This window comes from Scyliorhinus torazame, chromosome 2 (assembly GCF_047496885.1).
Source record: "Scyliorhinus torazame isolate Kashiwa2021f chromosome 2, sScyTor2.1, whole genome shotgun sequence".
Lineage (NCBI taxonomy): Eukaryota > Metazoa > Chordata > Chondrichthyes > Carcharhiniformes > Scyliorhinidae > Scyliorhinus > Scyliorhinus torazame.
Window position 1 is genome coordinate 15246329 of NC_092708.1, and position 19318 is coordinate 15265646.

General features: G+C 51.8%; 1 protein-coding gene across 1 annotated transcript in view; it reads left to right on the top strand.

Moving 5' to 3' along the window:
* plcd4a (phospholipase C, delta 4a) overlaps positions 1-19318 on the top strand; it is a 117433-nt gene that overhangs the window by 63409 nt on the left and 34706 nt on the right. The window contains exons 7-9 of the mRNA XM_072468692.1: positions 7594-7758; positions 9378-9534; positions 15615-15731. Of these exons, the coding sequence (XP_072324793.1) occupies positions 7594-7758; positions 9378-9534; positions 15615-15731 (439 nt within the window). The remainder of the gene's footprint in view (positions 1-7593; positions 7759-9377; positions 9535-15614; positions 15732-19318) is intronic.

Below are 19318 nucleotides of genomic sequence, written 5' to 3' on the forward strand. Positions count from 1 at the left end.
TTCCGCCCCCGCCGCCCGCCGAATTCTCCGAAGGGAGAAAAGTCGGCGGGGCGTCAATCGCGCCGCACGCCTCGGAGAATAGCACGGGTGGGCGCGAGGCAATGGATTTCGGGGCTGCCGATATTCTCCCGTCCGGATGGGCCGAAGTCCCGCGATGTGACCATGGGTCACGTCGGCGTAAATCAAAACAACTTTCAATCGGCGTCAACCAGTGTTCATGGAGCGTGGAGGTGGGTGACGGCCTGGGGGGTTGGCCGCTGGAGAGGCGATGGCGTGGCCGCAGTCTGTATGTGTGGGGGAGAGGTGTGTGTGTGAGGAGGGGGGGGGGTCCGTGCCGGGGAGGGGGACGGGGACGGGGTCCGTGCCGGGGAGGGGGGGTGCGAGGGCAAGTGAGTTGGTCCACCTGGCCAGGTGCCAGCCTCCAACAGTCGGACCCCTGCGGTCCATGCCACCTGGCTAGGGGGGAGGAGGGGGTATGGGCAATGATGACATGACAGGGGCTACCCATTGCGATCGTGGCTGATGACGCCTATACGGAGGCCACACAATGAGGCGGAGAACCGCTACAATGATGCCCATGTAGCGACAAGGGGAGTGATAGAGAGGTGCTTTGGCGTGCTGAAGATGTGTTTCAGGTGCCTGGACCTCTCTGGGGGCGCCCTCCAGTATCGGTCAGATAGGGTCGGCCGCATCATTGTGGTGTGCTGCGTCCTGCACAACATAGCCCAGCAGAGGGGCGATGTGCCGCAGGCAGAGGAGGGCGGAGTGGAGGAGCAGCAGGAAGAGGCGCAGTCCTCCCCAGATGAGGGGGATGGGGGCAATGGTCAAAGCAGACGGGCTAGACACAGGCGGGTGGCTGTCCACCGTTACCGGCTGGCCCAGTGGGCACAGGACAGGCTGTTAGCCGCCCGCTTCACTGACTAGATGGGCGTGGGAATCGGGTAGTATGGCCACAGACCGCACACCATGGCAACAGCCGACCACCCACCCCCCCACCCATCCACCCACCCAGCACCCTCACCCCCCTCCCCAACCCCACCCACCCCACACGCATGCACACCACCCCCCCATTGCCGATCCACCTCCAGCACAACGGCCGGGCTCACACAGTTGCGGGTGGACGCGTGTCTATTGCAGGCCATGGAGGATGATGACAACCCGCCCTGCGGTGAGCTCCTGGCTCCACATCGTTGGACTATGTCTGACCCATGGCCACAGTACCACCATCCACCCGGACCATCCCTGCATGCGGCTGTGACACTGCAGCGCACGGTCCCGTCCTCTGCCCGGGGGGATGTTGATGGCGGCCCAGGGGGAAGGGGGCAGACTCACCTGGGGCTGAGGTAAGACCACCCCTCACACACACACTTGCGCTAAACGTACATGACACCCCCCGCACGCTTTGGACAGAGCACAAAGGCAGCTTCGGTAGGTGTAACATTGACTTTAATAACCAAAGGAGTTCATGCATGTGCCCTAGCCCCTAAAACTCATCTGTGCCCTGCACCCGTGCCAACTTACTCAGTGTCTAATTGTTTGGCCTTACGGGCCCTTTGACTACGTCTACGTGGTTCCCCAGACGGTACAGCAGAACTGGAGGTGGACTCCTGTGATTCCTGCCCTCTGACACGGGATCCCTTTGGCGGCCGTTTCCTGGGGCGTCCTGGCCTAGATGTGCCAGGCTGCGGCCCGGGCGACTGGGATGGCGAGCTGCAAGCCTGTCCTGCCCGTTGCCCACCCGATGCACCTGGGACGGAAGGGGGGGAGTCCGAGGTGTTGAGGTGTCTGGGACCTCCCCTACAATGGGACCCGGAACAGGCCCCAGCACCTCCCTTGGGGTGCCCGATGACCCCCAGGCCTCTACATGGGTGGGGGATGCGAACAGACTGGCCAGCCGACGCCCCCCTGACATCTGGCGCTGCCAGTCCTGGAGGCCTGTGTTGGTATCGTTAAGGATCTGCAGGTTTGCAGCCATGGAGCTCAGGGGATTGGCAAACCCTGTCTGTGACTGTGCGACGCCGGCTAGCACATGGGCAATGGCGCCGATGCCCTCAGCGATGGCCTGCTGAGACTGGGCCATGGCCTGCTGAGACTGGGCCATGGCCTGCTGAGACTGGGCCATGGCCTGCTGAGACTGGGCCATGGCCTGCTGAGACTGGGCCATGGCCTGCTGAGACTGGGCCATGGCCTGCAGAGACTGGGCTATAGTGTTGAGCGCCTCTGCCATCTGCCGCTGGCGCTGGCTCATGGCCTCCTGTGAGAGGGCAGCCTTGTCCTGGGCCACAGACGCCGCCTGCACGGAAAGCCCCAGGCCTCGCAAACCGCTCCCCATGTGTGACACCATCGCACCCATTGCCTCCACCGCGGACGCTACCCGTGCGGTGTCGGCCTGGGTGGCACGCATGACCGGCACCACTCCCAGCTCCTGGACGCGGGTGGACTCCTCCACCTGCGACTGCAGCCGCCGCAAGCCGGCCGTTACCCTCTTCGCTCGTCTCCGGGTCGGTGGTTGCATCGGATCTATGTGTGGGTGTGGAAACTCCAGGAACCCGGGATCCATCTGGGCGGCAGATGTTCGCTTGGGCTGGGCTGCCCTCCGACCGCCCGGCCCCTCTGCTGCTCCTACCTCCACCTGCTGTACCAGGACGGCTGTGTTGTGCGCACCAGTGAGTGTACCAGACGCCTCATCACTAAAGTGCCCAACCGAGGTGAGCGTCTCTGCGATGGCGGAGGGTGTTGGTGACAGCAGTGGCGTTGTGTCGTGCTCTTCGTCCCACTCTGAGTCCATGGCACTTTGGGGTGGGGTTCGTCTCCACCCATCCACTCTGAGTCACTGTCCGGTATTTCAGTTTCCTGGGTAGGGGTGTCCTGGGTAGGGGTGTCGGTGGCTCACTTGCTGGTGGGCCCCCGACCTCTGCATCAGCAACCTCCCGGTCCTCAGGTCCGCCAGCCAGTTCCAGGGCCCTTCCCTCATGTTCGGTCAGTGGCCTCTCATCAGCGGGGCCTCCTCCAGTCCTCACATGCTCCCTGGTGTTGTGTGCGCGCTTCTCCTGTGGGGGGTGGTGACAGAGGTAAAAGGCAACAGTGTTAGGCAGGTATATGAATGCACGCCATCGGTTGCGCGTGTATTGCAGAGGTTAAGGTTAGGGCTGGATTCACATGGGGGAGGGGGGTTATGGGGGAGGGGGGTTATGGGGGAGGGGGGTTATGGGGGAGGGGGGTTATGGGGGAAGGGGGTTATGGGGGAGGGGGGTTATGGGGGAGGGGGGAATATGGGGGGGAGGGGGGAATATGGGGGGGAGGGGGGAATATGGGGGGGAGGGGGGAATATGGGGGGGAGGGGGGAATATGGGGGGGGGAATATGGGGGGGGGAATATGGGGGGGGGAAATGAGGGAGGAATATGGGGGAGGGGGGGATATGGGGGAGGGGGTATGAGGGGGGATATGGGGGAGGGGGGGATATGGGGGAGGGGGTATATGGGGGAGGCTCACCCTGGCTGCTCTGACGAGGTCGTTCACCTTCTTGTGGTACTGGGTGCCTGTCCGTGGTGTCAGGGCCACAGCGGTGACGGCCTCTGCCACCTCCCTCCACAGACGCTGGCTGTGGCGTGGGGTGACTTTGCGGGCGTGTCCGGGATACAGGGCCTCCCTCCTCTGCTCCACCGCGTCCAGGAGCGCCTCAGTGTCGCGGGACTGGAACCTCGGGGCTGAGCGGCGGGCGGCCATCCAGTCGGGTGTTCTGGTCGGGTGGGGGGAGCAGCGCGTCTTATGAGCCGTCACGCCGTGCGGCGTGAACCACGTGAGCCAGCGCGGATAGCGTCACGTCGCTGTTAGCCCATTCCGGGCGGGAGACTTTGCGACGTTAGGGGCGGCGTGATGCAGGTGGGATTTGTGCCGTTTTTGGCGCTGGTCGGCGGACATCGCGCCAATAACGGAGAATTTCGCCCCTTATTCCGGATGCTCCTTGCATTGAAGTAGACACACTTCAACCCACCTTTCTGTCTGCCGGTACATTCCTCCGACCTTGATACCCTCCTCAGTACCTCACTACTCTCAACACTGGCTTCTGGACTACAGCTCGCTTTCCCAGCCCCCTGACAAATTAGCTTAAACCCCCCCGAAGAGCCGTAGCAAATTTCCCTCCCAGGATACTGATGCCCCTCTGGTTCAGGTGCAAACCGTCCGGTCTGTACAGGTCCCACCTTCCCCAGAATGTGCTCCAATTATCCACATACCAGAAACCCTCCCTCCTACACCATCCCTGCAGCCACGTGTTTATCTGTCCTCTCTCCCTGTTCCTCAACTCGCTAGTACGTGGCACCGGCAACAAGCCAGAGATGACAACATGGTTTGTGCTGGCTCTCAGCTTCCACCCTAGCTCCCTAAATTCCTGTTTTAAATCCCCGTCCCTTCTCTTACCTATGTCGTTGGTACTGATGTGTACCACGACTTGTGACTGCTCTCCCTCCAAGGATTCTGAAAACACGGTCCGAGACGTCATGGACCCTGGCGCCTGGGAGGCAACATATCATCCGTGAGTCTCTTTCGTTGCCACAGAACCGTCTATCTGTCCCTCTAACTATCGAGGCCCCAATAACTATTGCTCTCCTGCTCCCCCTCCTTCCCTTCTGAGCAACAGGGACAGACTCAGTGCTGGAGATCCGTTCACCGTGGCTTACCCCTGGTAGGTCGTCCCCCTCAACAGTATCCAAAACGGTATACTTGTTACTGAGGGGAACAACCACAGGGGATTCCTGTACTGGATGCTTCCTCCCAGCCCCTCTCACCGTCACCCATCTACCTTGATTCTTCGCAGTTACTACATCCCTGAAGCTTCTATCTATGGCCACCTCTGCCTCCCGAATGATTCAAAGTTCGTCCATCTCCATCTCCAGTTCCCTAACGCGGTTTCTGAGGAGCTGGAGATGGCAGCACTTGCACAGGTGAAATCAGCAGGGACACTGACGGTGTCCCTCACCTCAAACATTCTGCAGGAGGAACATTGCACTGCCTTCCCTGCCATCCCCTCTAGATAACTTGCGGATAAAAACAAGAAAAGGAAAGAAAGAGTTATTCACTCAACCCCTGAGGTTAGAGGAGGTGGAAGGGTGGGGGACACTACAAGTGTAGTGTCTCGGGTTTAGGAACCGCCCAACTTAAATACAGATTAAAAATAAAACACTTAACCAGCAACCACTGCGCCCCACACGAGCACAGCAATCAGCTGTTCTGGGCCCGCGCAAACAATTTAAATCTTTACTACTTACCCAGCAGTCACTCTGTCCTCACTCTGACCGGATTCAGCTGGAAACCCCCAACAGTAGTTAAAAAAAAAAAAATTTACTCCCCTTCTCAGCAAGCACTCACTCAGCAACCACTGCGCCCCGCACGATAACAGCAATCAGCTGTTAAGGGCCCGTGCAAACAATTTAAACAGATTACTTTCCCGTGGTGGGAACAGCCACAACAACCCTCTCACGGCCATTTTAGAAACATTTGCTGAATAATTGAACGCATTAACCTCAGGCAGGAGATTGGCACCAGCGAGCACATTTCATCATCATCAGCTCAGGCCGCAGCGGGAGAGTGCAATTAATAACTGATGATGTGAGAGCAGTGAGATTGGTTAACCCCATGAGCACTGGGACAGCGGTGTCGTGCTGCTCCCGGTGATAAAAATCGCAGAGACCGATAGGAGGCGCCGGGAGCTGGGGAAAGTAACTCAAGAGGGAGACTGGTCACTGAAGAGAGATGAGGGGTGTGGTATTATCATAACTGTAAGATTGCAAGGGTTAATGAAGTGTCTAGAATAGCCACTAGAGGGAGCTACAGTTACAAGTATATAAGACAGTGATGCTATGTGGGATAGTGTGTACAGGAATTAGCTAGTGAGAGTCAGAAGTACAGATAGTGTAAGTGAGAGCAGATTATATTTTATATCAGTAGTGAGATTAGCTGTAAATGAGTGTAGTTTAAATGTTAATAATTAATTGTGTATTCTTTAGGAATACGCATCAAATCCAAATTTGGAATGTTAAATAAAATTATAGCTTTGTTTAAGTTCAGGCTATTTTTTAAAATATAAATTTAAAGTACCCAATTTCTTTTTTCCAATTAAGGGGCAATTTAGCGCGGCCAATCCTCCTACCCTGCACATCTTTGGGTTGTGGGGGTGAAACCCACGCAGACACGGGGAGAATGTGCAAACTCCACACGGACAGTGACCCAGGGCCGGGATTCGAACCCGGGTCCTCAGTGCCGTAGTCCCAGTGCTAACCACTGCACCACACATCGCCTAGTTCAAGCTATTGTGTGGTCTTTGTGAAGACTACGCCAACCGTCCTGAAATGAGCAACTCAAAGAACACCACAATGGTGTCGAAGAGGGAGAGGAGAGGTGGCGAGGGAGGAAAAAGGACTTGCACTTGTGTATTGCCTTTTGGAACCTCAGGACATCCTAGGCCACTGTTGTAAATATAGGAAACACAGCACAGCAAGATCCCACAAACAACGAGGTTTTGTTTCATGATGTTGTTTGAAGGATGGGTCTTTTCCCCAGGACCCGGTGAGAATTTATCTTGGGATGTTTTCTGACATCAATTGCACCCAAATTGTTGTTATTGAGTCCCAGCCAGAAGCATAGAATCCCCAGAAGGACTCCATGCAGAAGGAGGCCATTCGGCCCATTGGGTCTGCACCGACCCTCTGAAAGAGTACACTACCTAGGCCCACTCCTCCACCCAATCCCTGTAACCCCACCTAACCTGCACATCCTTGGACACTACGGGGCAATTTATCGTGGCCAGTCCATCTAACCTGCACATCTTTAGACTGTGGGAGGAAACCGGAGCACCCGGAGAAAACACACGCAGACACGGGGGAACGTGCAGATTCTGTACAGGCAGTGACCCGAGGCCGGAATCGAACTCGTGTCCCTGGCGCTGTGAGGCAGCGGTGCTAACCACTGTGCTACCATGCCACCCCTGGGTGATTCTTTGGCCTCCCCTCACAGAACAGTTGGGGTCAAATGTAGCCCCTCTCCCGACACATTGCTCAGCACGGAGGCAGGGTCAAATATGGGAACCTCAATACCAATAGCCAACTGCATTTATATAGCGCCCTTGTTGTAGCAAAAGTGACCCGAGGCGCTTCACAGGGACCATCGCCAAAGAGGATTTGACGCAGAACCACACAGCGTATTTGGACAGGCAATCAAAAGAGATGGACAGCATCTTGAGGGGGAGGGAGAGAGAGAGAGAGAGAGAGGGGGGTAAAGAGGATTCGGGGGGGGGGGGAATTCCAGAGCTTGGGGCCCAGGCAGCTGGAGGCAAGGTCGCCAATGACGGAGCGAATTAAAATCAGAGATGCTGAAGAGGTCAGAAATAGAGGAGCGCAGAGATCTCGGAGGGTTGGAGGGCTGGAGGGGATGACGGCAATAGGGAGAGGTGAGGCCACGAAGGGTTTTGAAAGGATGTGAACTGTAAAAATGAGGCGTTGCTGGACCAGGAGGCACTGATTGGCCTCAGTACCCGACTAGGCAGCCGATAAACATTGTGCTGGTGGCAAACTTGATTCAACGTTTGTTGTCGACAGGAGCTGAAACGGAAAGTTCTGGTGAAAGGGAAACGGATTGGCCTATTGGAGGACTGCCTAAACGGGCAGGGGGAGGACCACGACACGGGGGAGGTCACCGACGAGGACGAGGCAGCGGAAATGGACGACGAGAACATCAAGAACGAAATGAAAAGGAAAGAGAAGGTAACGGCTCGGGGGGTGGGGGTGGGGGTGGGGTGGGGTGGGGGTGGGGGGGGGCGAATGGGGCCAGTTCATCCACATTACCATCAAAACCAATAGGACAGGATGTCCCGGTGCTCGTGCGGGCTGGTGGGGGGAGTGGGAGGGGTGATGGCAGTAGTGAGGGAGGGTGGTGAGGAGAAGGTGGGGGGGGGGGGTTGGAGGGGATGCGGTAGAGGGTGAGAAAGTGGGTCAGGGAGCGGCTGGGGGGGTGGGGTTGGTGGGGGAGAGGGTGAGGGTGATTGTGAGGGGAGAGGTTATGGGGGGGTTGGGAGAAGGGGAAGGTGAGGGGGCGGGGGAGGACGGGGAGAATGTGAGGGGAGGAGTGGGGAAGGGGGTGTTGCAGAGTTTGGGGGGACGATGGGGGAGCGTGTGGCGGGGGAGGGGGAGGGTGGGGGGATGAAGGGGAGAGGGTGGTGCAGAAGGGGGAGGGGAAGGGTGGGGAGAGGGAGTGATGGAGTGTGGGGGAGAGGGGGAAGTGGGTGGGATGAGGGAGGATGGGGAGAGGCTGGGGGAGAGGGTGGGTGGAAGGTGAGGGTGTGGATGGGGATTGGGTGGGGTGTGGGTGTGTTAGTTGGTGGTGCAGTGGGTGGGGGTAGGGTTGTGGGTGAGGGTGTGGGGGTGGGGATTGGGTGGGGGTGGGGGTGCGGGTGGTTGTGCGGGAGGGGGTGGGGTGGGGTGGGGGAGGGGGTGGGGGAGGGGGTATGATAATTCTCCCACTGCAGAATCAGGAGGCTCTCCACCATCTTCTGAAGGGCAGTTCGGGAGGGGCAATAAATGCCGGCCGAACCAGTGACCCCCACATCCCATAAATGAATATTTTACAAACCCGAGAGGAACATCATAAAGTCAGTAAAATGATGCTTAGTTAATGTTTTGCTTTGAATATTTATTCTGTATGAGGAATACCCATCAATGGGTTGTGGAAAAAGGAGACCACAAAGGAGTTAAGCTGTAGATTGGTTCTGATCGATTGTTGGAATGAGTTCGAGGGGCTGAATGGCCTCCTCCTGTTCCTGTGTAACAGGCTGGAGGGGCTGAATGGGCCTCCTCCTGTTCCTGTGTAACAGACTCGAGGGGCTGAATGGGCCTCCTCCTGTTCCTGTGTAACAGACTCGAGGGGCTGAATAGGCCTCCTCCTGTTCCTGTGTAACAGACTCGAGGGGCTGAATGGGCCTCCTCCTGTTCCTGTGTAACAGACTCGAGGGGCTGAATAGGCCTCCTCCTGTTCCTGTGTAACAGACTCGAGGGGCTGAATGGGCCTCCTCCTGTTCCTGTGTAACAGGCTCGAGGGGCTGAATAGGCCTCCTCCTGTTCCTGTGTAACAGGCTCGAGGGGCTGAATGGGCCTCCTTCTGTTCCCGTGTAACAGACTCGAGGGGCTGAATGGGCCTCCTCCTGTTCCTGTGTAACAGACTCGAGGGGCTGAATGGCCTCCTTCTTGTCCCAAGGATAGGATACGACTGTCCAGTTGCATTTCACTTCGATCCGCTGCAGCACCCGTGCAGTTCACTGTCCCGTTGCAGCTGGAGTCCATTCTCCATTATTTCTCTACTCACTCCTGTCTCTCTGTCCATTGATCAGGAGTCGAAGCAGAGTTTGGCCAAGGAGCTGTCGGACTGTGTCATCTACTGTAAGAGTGTCCATTTCAACAGCTTCAAACACTCCCGCACATATTACAAATTTTATGAGACCTCCTCCTTCACTGAATTTAAGGCCAGGAAACAGATCAGAGATTCTGGTAAGTGATCACTTACAAAACAGACTGAGGGTTAGTTAACCTGGAATCTAACGGAGGGGCTGGGGTGGGTGGGGGGGCAGTTTGATTATAAATACTATAATAATAATCATAATAATCTCTATTAGTGTCACAAGTAGGCTTACATTAACACTGCAATGAAGTTACGGTGAAAAGCTCCTAGTCGCCACATTCCGGCGCCTGTTCAGGTACACGGAGGGAGAATTCAGAATGTCCAATTCACCGAACAAGCACGTCTTTCGGGACTTGTGGGAGGAAACCGGAGCACCCGGAGGAAACCCACGCAGACACTGGGAGAAGGTGCAGACTCCACACAGACAGTGACCCAGCCGGGAATCGAACCTGGGACCCTGGAGCTGTGAAGCAACAGTGCTAACCACTGTGCTACCGCGCCGCCACCATACATGTGGACTATAGGATTTAGGAGCAGGAGTAGGCCATTCGGCCCCTCAAGCCTGCTCCACCATTCAATAAGATCACCGCTGATCTAATTGTGGCCTCAATTCCATTTTCCTGTCTTGCCCCCCCCCCCCCCCCATAACCCTTGACTCCCGTGTTCATTAAAACATCTGTCTAACTCGGCTTTGAATAAATTCAATGATCCAAACTCCACTGCTCTCTGGCAATGAGAACTCCAGGCACTAACAACCCTCTGAGAGAAAGACTTACTCCTCATCCCCGTCTTAAATGGGAATCCCCCTATTTTTAACACTGGTTCAGGACAAAACTCCTCTCGGCGCCCCCCTGATCAAATCTCCTCAGGATCTTCTATATTTCAGTGGGATCATCTCTCACTCTTTTAAACTCCGCTGGATACAGACCCAACCTGTTCAACCTTTCCTCGTAGGACAAGCCACTCACCCCGGGAATGAGTCACGTGAACCTCCTCTGAACTCTTTCACTCACGGTTACATCCTTCATCAAATAAGGAGACCAAACGTGTGCTCAGTATTCCAGATGTGGGGCGCGATCTACCGGCCACATTGCGCCAGAAAGGCGGCGCGGCTGGTAGATTCCGGGAGATCCCTCTTCTGGGATCGACCCCGCTCGCCATCCCGATCTCAATCCCGCCCAAAGTTAGCCCCACTCTAATATGCTCTCCCCTGATCTACCCGAGACGTTGGGATCTAACCCCTTCACCTCGGAGACCTCGGGCCAGCGTCGTTCAGTCTGGCACTGCCAAGGTGCCCAACTGGCAGAGGTGGTGCCAGGCTGAAAGTGCCAAGGTGCCAGGCTGGCATTCTTCACCCAGGGGCGATCCCTTCCTGCGCTGAGGAGTCCCTGCGAGCGGGGCTCCTCCGTGCAGGAATTGGGACGAAGTGCGGCCTTTGCGGAATGTTCCCCGCTGAGGCCTCGAATTGAAACATGTTGTCAGGGCATGGGGGCGAGTATGCCAGCTTTGCCTCCATGGTCCCAGCCACTTAACAACCAGGTGTCTATCATACGCCCATTCCCCATACATTATAACCCACCCTTTACTGCTGAGCACACTGTGATGTACTAACAATGTGTTGATCATATGATCAACAAGGAGGGAATTGTAGAAGGAACTTTAGTTGGTGGATTAGTTGCCTTAATACCCTGCATTCCTTCTTAACCGGCTGCTTGACTATATTTCATGGCAATAGGCACTTGGCAAAGCATGATGGGTATATTAGCTTTATTTCAGTCAAGAAGTTCTGCATGTAATAGATAGGAGGTCAGACTATGTAAACAAGTGCACAGCTGCACATTGTTGCTGACAGCAGACAATTATTATTGTTCTTAGGCTAGGAATTCAAGGCCTGTTGTTTAACGCTGCTCGCTTTTCTGTCTCTGGGCTTATCAAAGGAATGCCTCGTTTTTCTAAATATTGCTTATTGTACCATATAAAGTACTGCTGTGCTTTTGTAAGGTGGGGGCAATTAGAAGGACTGTGGTCACTAACTCCCTCCACGAACTTCGTGTTAAATAAATGACCTTTGCGAAAACTCGAAGTGCGGACTATTTGTTCCTTCAACACTTCCCTACAGTGTGAACAAGTCCTCATTTTCCAACATTATGCTCCGTCTGCCAAATGTTTGCCCTCTCACTAAACCTGTCTGCATCCCTTTGCAGACTCTCTGCCTCCTCTTGACAACCTACTCTCCTATCTATTTTGGTGCCATCGACAAATCTAGCTTCCGAACAATCGATCCCTTTATCTAAATCATTGATATAGATTGTAAATAGTTGTAAATATTGAGGCCCCAGCACTGATCCACATGTCTTTCCACTAGTTTACAGTTTATCCGCTAATAAAGACCCAATTATCCCGAATCTCTGCTTCCTGTTAGCTAATCTATCCTTCAGTTGTGCTGATATATTACTCCCAACACTATGTACTCTCATTTCATGTAGTAACATTTAATGTGGCAACTTGTCACATCCTTGATGCACTATCAATTACGACGAGTAGAGAGTAATCGAGGCTTTATTACACCGAGATGTGTGGCCTCCTACAGCTGCTGCCGAAATGGCTGCCGTCCGGAGAGCACACACATTTATACTCCGCCTACTGGGCGGAGCCAGCAGGCAGGGATCTACCCCCATACCTGTAGTACAGGGGCCTTACCGTAATACCCTCGTATGCAGTGCAGTATATATAATATAATACAACAGTGGGGACTACCACAATGCTTTTTAGAATTTTCTCTTTATCCATCTTGCTAGTTACTTCTCAAAAAAAAAGTTAACTATGATTTCCCTTTCACAAAACCATGTTGACTCTGCCTGATCACATTGGGATTTTCCACGTCCCCTTCTACAACCTCTTTAGTCATAAGAACATAAGAACTAGGAACAGGAGTAGGCCATCTGGCCCCTCGAGCTTGCTCCGCCATTTAATGAGATCATGGCTGATCTTTGTGGACTCAGCTCCACTCTCCGGCCCGTACACCATATCCCCGAATCCCTTTATTCTTTAGAAAGGTATCTCTCTTTTTCTTAAAAACGTTGAAAGAAGGAGCCTCAACTGCTTCACTGGGCAAGGAATTCCAGAGATTCACAACCCTTTGGGTGAAGAAGTTCCTCCTAAACTCGGTCCTAAATCTACTTCCCCTTATTTTGAGACTATGCCCCCTAGTTCTGCTTTCCCCGACCAGTGGAAACAACCTGCCCGCATCTATCCTATCTATTCCCTTCATAATTTTATATGTTTCAATAAGATCCCCCCGCATCCTTCTAAACTCCAATGAGTACAGTCCCAGTCTACTCAACCTCTCGTCATAATCTAATCCCCTCAACTCTGGGATCAACCTAGTGAATCTCCTCTGCACTCCCTCCAGTGCCAATATGTCCTTTCTCAGGTAAGGAGACCAAAACTGAACACAATACTCCAGATGTGGCCTCACCAACATCTTATACAATTGCAGCATAACCTCCCTAGTCTTGAACTCCATCCCTCTAGCAATGAAAGACAAAACTCAATTAGCCTTCTTAATCACCTATTGCACCTGCACACCAACTTTTTGCGACCCCGTGCACCAGCACACCCAGTTCCCTCTGCACAGTGGCATGTTTTAACATCTTACCGTTTAAATAATCATCCATTCTGCTGTTATTCCTCCCAAAATGGATAGCCTCACACTTGGCAACATTGAATTCCATCTGCCAGACCCTAGCCCATTCACCTAACCTATCCAAATCCTTCTGCAGACTTCCGGTATCCTCTGCACTTTTTGCTTTACCACTCATCTTAGTGTCGTCTGCAAACTTTGACACATTGCACTTGGTCCCCAACTCCAAATCCAGCAATTTCCCTGTGCCAGATGTTAGACTAACTGGCCGTCTTTTCTTGCTTTCTGTCTTCCTGGTTTCTTGAATAAAGGCGTTACATTCCCTATTTTCCAATCCACTGGGACCTTTCCAGAATCTGAGGAATTTTGGAAGATTATAACCGGTGCTGCCCTGCAACCATTTCTTTTCATACCACAGGATGCAGACCATCTGGTCCTGGTCCCTTGTCAGCCTTTAGACCTAATAGTGTTCCCAGCACCTTTTCCCTCGGGATGGTGATTGTTTTAAGTTCTCCCTCACTTTCGTCTCTTGCTTTTTCAAGCATCTTTGGGAAGTTTTCCCAATATTCCACAGTGAATTCAGAAAGACACAAAAGCCCTATTCAAAGCCTCTGTCATTTCCTTGTTTCCCAGAATCAATGCCCCGGTCTCACTCTCTGGAGGACATTCTTTGCTGCTTCTTAAAACCTGACCAACTTCCTGACCCACCACTAAACTTTGCAGATTTGTATAGTGTTTCTTTCAATGTGGTACTATCCTCAACATGTTTATTCAGCCATGGATGATGCATGTTTCTCACTGGGATAAGTATTTGTTGAGGGTCATTAACTGTCTCCTTAATTGTCTGCCACTCGATCTCCATACCTTTCAATCTCGTTTCCCAGTTCACTTTAGCCAACTCTGCTTTCATATTCTTGAAACTACCTTCGCCCTCATGAGGTCAGATGACTGGAATAGTCCCCTTTAACAAATGCAGGCCTTTCCTAATGATGGGTCCAAATTTGTACCCATTGCACCAACGTCTAAGCCTGACTGCGGAGCCCTGCTCGAAGGCAAGTTATATAAAGGCAAGTTGGACTTGTGTGAGAGTAACGAGCTGCCTGGTCCCTGCTCGCTGCCTTAGACACACAATTATCTCTTTACCCAATCTTATCTATGACTGGTTCTTCACAACATGCGTCGGCCAATGCGTTGAGTTGCTACAACCAGTTCTGAGCAGGTTTTCCAGTCCGAAAGATCCCACCTCATATTCTGAGACTGTGGCCCCCTTATTCCGGAATACCCACCATAGGAACCAACATCCCGACATCCAGTCTGTCCAACTCTGTCACAACATTATAAAGAGATCGCCTCGCATTCTTCAAAATTCCACTGAATACAGGCCAAATCGATACAGTTTACATATGGCATAACAGATAACCTTAAATGAATCTAATCGAGGGGTTCGGGGTGGTTTATATATAGAATAACAGATACCCGGGAGTGAGTTACAGACTGGAATCTAATCGAGGGGTTCGGGGTGGTTTATATATAGAATAACAGATACCTGGGAGTGAGTTACAGACTGGATTCTAATCGACGGCTTTGGGTGATTTATATATAGAATAACAGATACCCGGGAGTGAGTTACAGACTGGGATCTATTAGAGGGGTTTGGGGTGTTTATATATAGAATAACAGATACCCGGGAGTGAGTTACAGATTGGAATCTAATCGAGGGGTTCGGGGTGGGTTATATATAGAATAACAGATACCCGGGAGTGAGTTACAGACTGGAATCTAATCGAGGGGTTCGGGGGGGTTTATATATAGAATAACAGATACCCGGGAGTGAGTTACAGACTGGAATCTAATCGAGGGGTTCGGGGGGGTTTATATATAGAATAACAGATACCCGGGAGTGAGTTACAGACTGGAATCTAATCGAGGGTTTCGGTCTGGTTTATATATAGAATAACAGATACCCGGGAGAGAGTTACAGACTGGAATCTAATCGAGGGGTTCGGGGTGGTTTATATGTAGAATAACAGATACCCGGGAGTGAGTTACAGACTGGAATCTAATCGAGGGGTTCAGGGTGGTTTATATATAGAATAACAGATACCCGGGAGTGAGTTACAGACTGGAATCTAATCGAGGGGTTCGGGGTGGTTTATATGTAGAATAACAGATACCCGGGAGTGAGTTACAGACTGGAATCTAATCGAGGGGTTCGGGGTGGTTTATATATAGAATAACAGATACCCGGGAGAGAGTTACAGACTGGAATCTAATCGAGGGGTTCAGGGTGGTTTATATATAGAATAACAGATACCCGGGAATGAGTTACAGACTGGAATCTAATCGAGGGGTTTGGCTGTGGTTTTCTATACAATGTATATCTGGGCATGAATGGATTTTGATGGGCTGAGTGGTCTAATTTGATCTCCCATTTTCTGGATGGTGAAATGCTGATCAGTTACTTTGCTGTTGTGCTCTATCTGCTGTGGATTGCTCACTCTTGTCTATGTCCTCTCTGGGTAACAGCAAACGAATTTGTCCGTCACAATGCCTGGCAGTTAACACGTGTGTACCCCAGCGGATTCAGAACTGATTCGTCAAACTTCAGTCCTCAGGAGATGTGGAATGCCGGCTGCCAAATAGGTAACCAGTTCCCCCAACAGGTCCCAGGTCCCTGTGCCCCTCTGTATTGGAGCAGCTGATTTTAGCCATGGGTGGGGAGAATGACTCAACATCTTTCTTCAAATCTGCGGAATGAGGCATGAGACAAAGTCCTCCAGGGTCCCTCCAGGTCACTATCCAATTGGAAAGTGTGCAGACTGTAACTGGAGATTGGTTCCAGCACAGACGGAGGCCATTCAGCCCATCTTGTGAGTCTCTGTGTGAGCAATTCACCTTGTCCTACTTCTCAATCCATAAACATTTGGATGGAGAGTGTACATCTTCCCCCGATGTTGTCAACCTTTGATATTTATCCGGAACTCTGTGTTCTGTACCATTTTTGGACATGGCTGATCATCGAATTTTTAGAATCGTAGAATTTACAGTGGAGACGGCGGCCATTTGGCCCATCGAGTCTGCACCGGCCCCTTGGAAAGAGCACCCTACCTAAGCCCACGCCTCCACCCTATCCCCGTAACCCAGCAACTCCACCTAACGTTTTTGGACACTAAGGGGCAATTTAGCATAGCCAATCCACCTAACCTGGACTGTGGGAGGAAGCACCCGGAGGAAACCCACGCAGACACGGGGAGAACGTGCAGACTCCGCACAGACAGTGTCCCAAGCCGAGTATCGAACCTGGGACCCTGGCGCTGTGAAGCAACAGTGCTAACCGCTGTGCTGCTGTGCCGCCCTTAATGCCTTCAATTGGTTAAAAGTGAGGTCACCGGTTGTACCCCCAACACCATGGCGAAAGTCATCTGGCGAGTAAGTGAAAATGTCTGTCATTTTATGTGCTCAGTGTTATCTGGAGATGTCACATGAATGAACAATTTATACTGGTGTTCCCAGGCATAAAGCATTCTTATCACAACATATTGCCCTTGTACCTCCAGAAGTTGTTGTACAAGGCTCAATTGGTCTCTCTTATGATAAAAATAAGCAAAGAAGTTGTCTTAAATCTTACGTTATTGATTACACTTAAATGAGAAAACTATTTGAGTTTAAAAGATCTGTCTGATTTGTGTTGGTCCTTTTCAATACAGGGAGGAAGGCATCCTGAGAGTCCGTTCTGTTAGGCCTTGAGTGATTCTTTAAGACAAAGGAGTTCTGTAGTCACTCCAGACAAGGAAGCGACTCAGCTCTTATCAGTAATTCAGTTCCCTAAACTGTCAGTCAGAGTCTCACAGCTGCAGTTTTTGTTACTATTTAAGCTTAAGGACTCGAAACGTTAGCTCTTTTCTCTCCCTACAGATGCTGCCAGACTTGCTGAGATTTTCCAGCATTTTCTCTTTCGTTTCAGATTCCAGCATCGGTAGTAATTTGCTTTTATTAAGCTTTGATTGAACCTGCTTTCGCTGCACTCTCAGTCGATGCATTCCAGAGCCTAACCACGCGCTCTTCAAAAACATTTTTCCTCGTGTCCCCATTGCTTCTTTTACCAATTACCTTCAATCTCTGCCTTCTCCAACTTTAAAAAAAAATATTTTTCTTGAAGTATTTGTAACATTTTATAACAATAACAAAAAAAAAAGCAGTAAACATTGAACATTAACATGGTGAGGAAATAGACATTTCCCCAATCGCCTCTGTCTTTGTCATGATATGCACAGAATGAGATACAGACAGGCAGTGACAGACATCCAGTACAGCCAATCAACACACAGGACAGAACACAACCAATCACCAGGCAGAACACTAAAGGGTGGTCTCCCACTATAAAACACACGAGGCATCAGCACTCTGCCTCTTTCCACTGGTGACAACTGTAGTGACAGTCAGGGTGTATATATCAGTTAGCACCTTCTACACGTGGCTCAGAGCTAGTCTGGTCTAGTTAGTTATAGTAAGCACGCTTAGGTTAGTAGAGTGTCAACCTACGGCAAGCTGTGTGCACTACTTAACAAGTTCGATAAAGCGTATTGAACCAACACCAAAGTTTGGAGTCTACTTTCAAGTACAACTGCATCCAGTTGCAGTCCGTGTTACCCCAGGGTGAATAACTCGGCAGTCTTCACACACCACATGAAATAACATAATATAACACTTACCCCCCCCCCCCCCCTCCCCCTCTCGAAATGCCGCTACTGCCGACATTTTAAATTTCTCCAAGAAAGTCGATGAACGAATACCACCTCCGGGAGAACTCTAGCATTGATCCTCTTAAGGCAAACTTTATTTTCTCGAGACTGAGAAACCCAGCCATGTCACTGACCCAGGTCTCTACACTCGGGGGGTTTCGAGTCCCTCCACATTAAAAGGATCCGTCTCCGGGCTACCTGGGAGGCAAAGGCCAGAACGTCGGCCTCTTTCGCTTCCTGCACTCCCGGAGCCTTCTCTATCTTGACCCTTCCACCAATGGGAACAGTTTCTCTCTAACGACTCTGTCCAGACCTCTCTTGATTTTGAACACCTCAACCAAATCTCCTCCCATTCTCGTCTTCTCCAAGGAGAACGGTCCTCAGTTCTCCAATCTATTTTCAGAACCGTAGATTCTTACCTCTGGAACCATTCTTGCGAATCTGTGCTGCAGCCTCTCTCGTGCCTCCGCAGTCTTCCTCAAGGTTGGTGCCCTGGACTGGACGCAGCCCTCCAGCTGAAGCTGAACCAGTGTTTTATGTGAGTTTAACATGGGGGCAGCACGGGTGCACGGTGGTTAGCACAGTTGCTTCACAGCCCCAGGGTCCCAGGTTCGATTCCCGGCTTGGGTCACTGTCTGTGCGGAGTCTGCACGTTCTCCCCGTGTGTGCGTGGGTTTCCTCCGGGCGCTCCGGTTTCCTCCCACAGTCCAAAGATGTGCAGGTCAGGTGGATTGGCCGTGCTAAAATTGCCCTTAGTGTCCAAAATAAGGTTAAGTGGGGGTTACAGGGATAGGGTAGATACGTGGGCTTGAGTAGGGTGCTCTTTGTAAGAGCCAGTGCAGACTCGATGGGGCTCCTTCTGCACTGTAAATTCTATGATAAGCCCCTTGTTTTGCACTCTATGCTTCTATTAATAAAGCCCAGGATACTATATCCTTTATTGACTGCTCTCTCATCCTGACCTGGCTCCTTCAATCACTTCTACGCACTGTCTTCAGCTCCTCCTGCACCCCATTTAGAATTGTATCCCGCATTTAATGTTGCTTCTCTATGTTTCTACCAAAATGAATCACTTCACACTGCTCTGCATTAGATTTTATCTGCCACTTAGCTGACCATTCCATTGACTTGGCCATGTCCTTTTGAAGCTCTACACAACCCGCCTCACCGTTCACAATTATTCCCAGTTTTATCATCTGCAAGTTCTTGAGTTGTGCCCCTGTACAGCCAAGTCCAGGTCCCGGAGAACCCCATTATGAACCTTCGTCTAGTCTGAAGCACAAACGTTCGCCACTGCTCTCTGTTCCCTGCCACTTAGCCAGTTTTGTACCCAAGCTGCTGCTGGCCATTTTAATCCTTGAGCTCTGACTTTGCCCGCAAGTCTGTTGTGTGGCACTGTAATCAAATGTCTTCTGGAAGTCCATGTACACAACGTCAACAGCATTGCCCTTTTCTAACCTCCCTGCCACATCATCAAAAACTCAAGCA